The following is a 7,500-nucleotide window of genomic DNA, read 5'->3' on the forward strand; positions in this document are numbered from 1 at the left end:
TTCACTCTCACTCTTTCTCTCTCTGTCTCTCTTTCTTTTCTCTCTCTCTCTCTCTCTCTCTCTCTCTCTCTCTCTCTCTCTCTCTCTCTCTCTCTCTCTCTCTCTTTCTCTCATTTCCCCACTCATTCTCTCTTTGTTTCTTTTTCTTTCTCCCCCCCTCTCTCTTTCTTTTCTTCCCTCTTTGTCTTATTGTCTCTCTCTCTCTTTCTCTTCTTCCCTCTGTCTCTCTCTGCCTCTCTCTCTTTGTCTCTCTCGGTCTCTATCTCTCTCTGTCTCTCTGTCTCTCTCTTTCTCTCTGTCACCCTCTCTCTCTCTCTCTCTTTCTTTTCTTCCCTCTTTGTCTCTCTGTCTCTCACTCTCTCTTCCCTCTGTCTCTCTTTCTCTCTGTCTCTCTGTCTCTCTGTCTCTCTGTCTCTCTGGTTGATTGCACACCACCCCTCGTCTGTGCTCAGAAATAGAAAAAACATAAACATTTGCCAAGCGGAAGCCGCGTTGTCTCTGATTCGAAAGCGAAACTGCATACAGTTGCGAACGTGTTGTCTGTGCCTTGTTGATCTGAATTCAGAACCTAAGGTAATGATCAGATGGCTGTGGTGGTTTATTGTAGCTGAAAGCTTTGCAGTGTAGACTAGTATAGATCTAGATCTAGACTCTAGATGGTGTATCGTGTAGAACCAAACAAGACTCACAGAGTCTCCCGAGGGAGAGAGACCAGATCTAGACCTCCTTAGATCTATATATCTAGATATAAATTATTATAAATATAAATATAGATCTAGAATCTAGACCTAGGCATAGGCTTGCCTCTCCTTCTTAGTAGTCCCTCACTTATTATAACTAACTAATGTCCACTGGAACTGCATGCAATGTACTGGCCTTTGTAGAGCTAAATCTAAGTTTGTTTGAAGTTTGATGGGAATAGCACACAGTGAGCCTAACCCTAATTACTAATACTAATTTAGTAAAACAAATTTAAGCTTCCTCTATTACCGAGTATTGGCATTCACTAATTAATGACTAGATTCTAGATCTAATGGCAATGTTACATCTATCTCAGCTGGGCACTTTGTAGATCTAAATCTAGGGTTGTTTAGAAAATTATTATCATTACTGACTTAGAATGGCATTCACTAACAAATGACTTAGAATGGCATTCACTAACAAATGACTATAATTGTTTAGTGTTTGATTGGAAATGTCTCACAGTGAGCCGAACGGTTTTAACTAATTAATAGTCCTAGATCTAGATCTAGATCTAAGTGAGTAGTGAGTAGGCCTAGATCTAGATCTAGATCTAGAAAATACCCTTGTGGGATAAAAAAAACTGTAATTAGTATAATTAGTAAATTTATGAAGTCTGTATTCCATGAGTAAGAAACGCGAGCGATTCTTGAACTCGAACGGTCATTTAAGTTTGGGAAATTTTTCGCAGCTCGTCCGACACAAAAGCATAAGCCTAGACTTTTTGTTGAATAACGAATAACTTTTGATCCCGTTTACTTTTAACCTAGATTCTCTAAACGGCACTCTTCGAGGGAAGTGATCCCGGCTTAACACCATAGAAATAACACTAAGACTTGTAGTCAGAAACAAAAACAGAAGTCGAATAAAAAAGCTGTCTTCGGTAATTTTTTTTCCTTACTTCAAGTTTAGAATATTTCCCACATTATTTTTTTAATCGGCTTCCTTTTTTGTTTCCGATTGCAAGTGTTATTTCTACGGAATTAGGCCGGGACTACTTCTCCCGAAGAGTGCCCTCTAAACGAGTGACAACCCCGTTTTGTCTTTTCGAGCAAAACTTTTTTCAACGTTATATATTGGTGTGGAAGGGCACTTTTCTTATAGAGGCCAGAATATTGCTCGATATGAGTCGGGCGGAACTATTTTCTTACGGATATCGATATGTAAATGGGACAAACTGATACAAGACCGGGAACGGTAGCTCGATAACATTAACAATGGGTGCCGTCTGTCTCAAGTCATCCGTAAGAAAAGCGTGTCTTTTCATCGGACAGGCTACAGCACGAGCAAAAATAGTTTTGGTGTGGACGGACATCCCCGCTCCGTCCCTCATGTTTAAACCGACTGCGTCAGTGTCATTTTGTAGGTATTAATTTTAAATAACGTTTCCAAGCCCTCTGACCTGGTAACCGTAACAGTTTTGGTCAGGTCCATTTTTCCCCTTCTCTTTCCCCCGATCTCGGAATCTTCGCGGACGCAGTATCATGTCTGGAGAGGAGCAGCGCCAGCCGTTTGCCAGCGACAAGGAGACGGTGAGTTCTCACGCATCCTCAATCCCGCACACACGCACGCACCAACACCAACACACACACACACACACATACACTCGCGCGCGCTTGGAAGTCCGACCCGAAATAGGTATATTTCATTAAAACATTTCCAGTCGAAAGTCGGGCTTGAGTTGTTTTCTTATTCGTACATTCATATAATATAAGTGAGACAAATTATCGATAAAAGGCCAATGCGACAGCCATATATACATATATTGTACGCACACAAACACACGCACATTATGCATTCATGCGCGCACGCACGCACGCATGCACACACGCTTGCACGCACTCACGCACACACTCAGGAAAAAAAGACAGGACGAGAGAGGGGAGAGAGAGAGAGAGAAAGAGAGGGAGAAAAAGAGAGAGAGAGAGAGTCAGCAGCACTTCCCGGTGTGTCCCGTAGGTCTGCGCTCATAGAAAAAGCTCACTTTGGGCGTATATTAAAATTTTTCCAGTCTAGCGGAAAATACAAATCATCGCCAAACATTTCGTGAAAGAGAAAAAAAATATTTTGAAAATAAGGGGCAAAGATGTTGTCACCCCATAACCCCTAATCCCCCCCTCTGTCCCCTCCAACCCACCCTCTTTCTCTTTCTCTCTCTCTCTCTCTCTCTCTCTCTCTCTCTCTCTCTCTCTCTCTCTCTCTCTCTCTCTCTCTCTCTCTCTCTCTCTCTCTCTCTCTCTTTTTCTCTCTCTCTCTCTCTCTCTCTCTCTTTTTCTCTCACACGCACGCACGCACACACACACACACACACCATACCCCCCCTCTCTCTCTTCCCCTCCCCCCTCTATCTCCCCCCCCCTCTCTCTCTCTCTCTCTCTTTCTCTGTCTAGGTCATTAGAACCAGAAAACCTTCCTCTATAATGCACATGTACTGAAAATTGGCATGAATCGGAAAGAAGGAAATTTGTTAAAATGCCGTTTATTGGTATATTATCGAAAATGGCAAATATCGATACTCAACTATTTCAGAATCGCACGTTATATCTCACAATGCAAACATCTTAAACCACTGTACGGGACTGTGTTCCTTAAAACTTATGTTTCTTATCCAAAATATGGGACTTTGAGTTCTAAACCTAAAGATTTTTAACGGGAAGCTAAAAAAGTTAGAGTAGTAATGTACATTGAGTAATCGATACTAGTAGCCACGTGTACAAGCTATCTACAAATGAGAAATGAGAGAAAGTGGGGGTGTGGAGGGAGGAAGTAAGAAGAAGAAGAAGAAGATGAAGAAGAAGAAGAAGAAGATCCAGCCTTAACCATTATTACACAACAGACCGAAGTACAGACAAACATGTTGGTGCACGAACAAAAGCACAGAAAAAAGACGAGGTGTGCAAATCTGCTCTTCCCGGTGTGTCCCGGAGGTCTGCGCTCTTCGATAAAGACGCACTGTGTGCGTATTTTATTTCAGTGGACAAACCCTTCATGAAAGAGAAAGACAATCGTTTGAAAGCCCATTAAGTTTAAGTTGTTATCTCCCCATACACCTAACTCTCTCTCTCTCTCTCTCTCTCTTTCTCTCTCTCTCTTTCTCTCTCTCTCTCTCTCTCTCTCTTTCTCTCTCTCTCTGTATATTATAGTTTAACTCGCTCTCTCTCTTTCTCTTTCTCTCTTTCTCTGTATATTATAGTTTAACTCGCTTGGTCACCCCTCGTTTGTGCTCAGAAATTAGGAAAAATCGGAAGCGGAAGTTTTACTTGACATGCGCCGTGCCTTGTCTCTCATTCGAAAGCGAAACCAGATACTGTGCGAACGTGCTGTCTGTGCCTTGTTGATCTGGATTCAGAACCTAAGGTAATGATCAGAATGCTATGGTAGTTTTTGTAGCTGAAAGCTGGGCAGTGTAGGCTAGTATAGATCTAGATCTAGATTCTAGATGTTGTATCGTGTAGAACCAAACAAGACTCATAGCTAGGCTTGCCTCTCCTTCTTAGCTCTTAGTCTTAGTCCCTAACTTACTACTTAGTATAGAGATTCTAACTTATGACCACTGGCACTGCATGCAGTGTACAGGGGTAGGACTGGCCTTTGTAGAACTAAATCTAGGGTTTTGTGTATAATGGGAATAGCACACGGTGAGCCTAACCTTAATACCTAATACTAGATCTAATACTAGATCTAGAAGATTCTAATACTAATTTATAACTAGATCTAGATCTAGATCTAGATCTAATATTTAATAAAACAAAAGCTTCACTAATTAAGGACTAGAATCTAGATCTAGATTCTAGATCAAGATCTAATAGCAATGCTAGATCTATCTGAGCTGGGCACTTTGTAGAGCTAGAATCATGGGCTGTTTAGAAATGTGTTTGATTGGAAATATCACTCGGTGAGCCAAAGGCTTCTAGTCAACCGAGTGAGAATCCTATTATTATATATATTATTACCGACTAATGGCATTCACTAACAAATGAGTAATGGCAATGCTTAATGCTAGGACTTGGCTTTGTACAGCTAGATCTAGGGTTGTTTAGTGGTTGATTGGAAATGTCGCAGGGTGAGCCGAACGGTTTTAACTAATTAAAAGTTGGGGGCTCGGTTGGCTAAGTAAGTGAGTGGGTCCAGATCTAGTGAGTTTAGACTCAACAGTAATGACAAGCAAATGTCGGTGTGTTGACACCGTTAACCAAACTGCCCCTCTGGGATCAATAAAATTGTAATTTTTAAATGTGTCTCTTTAATGGTTCACTTTGAAGTCAGTATTCCATGAGTAAGAAACGCGGGTGATTCTTGAATTAAAAAGTGGAGACCTCGAACCGTCATTTCAGTTTGGGAAATTTTCTGCGCTCGTCCGACGCAAAAGCATAGGCCTAGATTTTTTGGCGAATAACTTTCGATCCCGTTTACTTTTAGCCTCAATTCTCTAAACGGCATTCTTCGATAGGAGTGGTCCCGGCTTAACTCCAAAGAAATAGCACTAAGAGTTTGTAGTCGGAAACAAAAAGGGAAGTAGGGTAAAAAAGCTGTCTTCGGTATTTTTTTGTCGTTCTATTTTAGAATATTTTCATCCTGATTTTTTTCTTCATCGGGTGGCATTGTGACCCTGGCAACTCAAGCCAGCTTTTTTAATCGGCTTCCGTTTGTGTTTCCGATTGCGAGTTATTTCTATGGAATAAGGCCGGGACCCCTAATTCTCCCAAAGAGTGCCCTCTAAACGCGTGACAACCCCGTTTTGTCTTTTCGAGCAATACTCATTTCAACGTTACAGATTGGTGTGGAAGGGCACTTTTCTTGAGAGGCCAGAATAAAATATTGCTCGATATGAGTCAGGAGGAACTATTTTCTTACGGATATTGATGTAAATGGAACAAGACCGGGAACGGTAGCTCGATAACAATCGGTGCCATCTGTCCCAAGTCATCCGTTAAAAAAAGCGTGTCTTTTCGTTGGAAGGGCTACAGCACGGGCCAAAATAGTTTTGGTGCGGACGGACATCCCCGCACGGAACCTCAATTTTTAAACCGACTGCGTCACTGTCGTTCTGTAGGTATTAATTTTAAATAGGGAGTGTATACAGACCCGGTAACCGGGAACAAAGTCACGAAGTATACAGACCCGGTAGGGGAACTCTTTTGTGAATTCGGAAAGTTTCAGCGCCCTCTTGGCTCAGGTTAGACCTAGACTTAGGTTCTTCTAGATCTAGATCTATGGCCTAGGTCTAGATAGACACAGATAAATCATTGATCTAGTTTCGAGGTTAGCCTAGATCTAGATCTCTAGACCTAAATGAAAATTGCGGATGTCTTTTCGATGAACGATCGTTTTCCTCCGTTTTTGGACTTGGAGGAATCACAATTTGAAGAAAAGAACAGTGTCATAATTTCAATCGAGCAGTCTCTCTCTCTACTCTCTCTCTCTCTCTCTCTCTCTCTCTCTCTCTCTCTCTCTCTCTCTCTCTCTCTCTCTCTCTCTCTCTCTCTCTTTTTCTTTGTTTGTCTCTTTTTCTTTGTTTGTCTCTGTCTTTCTATCGGTTTTCTTAGGTTGTTTTGCTAGCACTTTCCCCTGCTCTCTCTTCCTCTCTCTCTCTCTCTCTCTCTCTCTCTCTCTCTCTCTCTCTCTCTATCTCTCTCTCTCTCTCTCTCTCTCTCGTGTTGTCTGTGCCTTGTTGATCTGAATTCAGAACCTAAGGTCAGTCACGACTTCCATCGGTTTTCTTAGGTTGATTGCACACCACCCCTCGTTTGTGCTCAGAAACATAAACATTTGCCAAGCGGAAGCCGCGTTGTCGCGAAACTGCATACAGTAGCGAACGTGTGTCTGTGCCTTGTTGATCTGAATTCAGAACCTAAGGTAATGATCAGATGGCTGTGGTGGTTTATTGTAGCTTAAAGCTGGGCAGTGTAGGCTACTATAGATCTAGATCTAGACTCTAGATGTTGTTACGTTGTATCGTGTAGAACCAAACAAGACTCAGAGAGTCTCCCGAGAGAGAGAGACCAGATCTAGACCTAGAATCTAGACCTAGGCCTAGGCTTGCCTCTCCTTCTTAGTAGTCCCTAACTTATTATAACTAACTAATGTCCACTGGAACTGCATGCAATGTACTGGCCTTTGTAGAGCTAAATCTAAGTTTGTTTGAGGTTTGATGGGAATAGCACACAGTGAGCCTAACCCTAATTACTAATACTAATTTAGTAAAACAAATTTAAGCTTCCTCTATTACCGAGTATTGGCATTCACTAATTAATGACTAGATCTAGATTCTAGATCTAATGGCAATGTTAGATCTATCTCAGCTGGGCACTTTGTAGAGCTAAATCTAGGGTTGTTTAGAAAAGAGTTTGATTGTATATCACACGGTGAGCCGAACGCTTAGTCAACCAAGTAAGCTTCCTATTACTATTATTATCATTACCGACTTAGAATGGCATTCTCTAACAAATGAGTATAATGGCAATGCTTAATGCTAGATCTAGGGTTGTTTAGTGTTTGATTGGAAATGTCACACGGTGAGCCGAACGGTTTTAACTAATTAAAAGTTGGGGGCTCGGGTGACTAAGTGAGTAGGCCTAGATCTAGAAATCTAGATCTACAATCTAGTGAGTTTAGACTCAACAGTAATACCCTTGTGGGATTTTAAAAAACCCTGTAATTTGTAAATTTATGTCTTAACTACTTTGAAGTCAGTATTCCATGAGTAAGAAACGCGAACGATTCTTGAATTAAAAAGTGGAGACCTCGAACCGTCATTTC

General features: G+C 41.5%; 1 protein-coding gene across 3 annotated transcripts in view; it reads left to right on the forward strand.

Moving 5' to 3' along the window:
- Nucleotides 1–3,955: 3,955 nt before the first annotated feature.
- Nucleotides 3,956–7,500, forward strand: part of LOC101863488 — a 24,995-nt gene continuing 21,450 nt past the window's right edge. For 2 of the 3 annotated variants that reach the window (XM_013091032.2, XM_035973718.1), the window contains exon 1: nt 3,956–4,098. In XM_013091032.2, the coding sequence (XP_012946486.2) occupies nt 4,007–4,098 (92 nt within the window). In that variant the 5' untranslated portion in view covers nt 3,956–4,006. The remainder of the gene's footprint in view (nt 4,099–7,500) is intronic. The other variant, XM_013091031.1, reaches the window with a different exon arrangement.

Source organism: Aplysia californica, unplaced genomic scaffold (genome assembly GCF_000002075.1).
Source record: "Aplysia californica isolate F4 #8 unplaced genomic scaffold, AplCal3.0 scaffold01906, whole genome shotgun sequence".
In the NCBI taxonomy this organism is placed as follows: Eukaryota; Metazoa; Mollusca; class Gastropoda; order Aplysiida; family Aplysiidae; genus Aplysia; species Aplysia californica.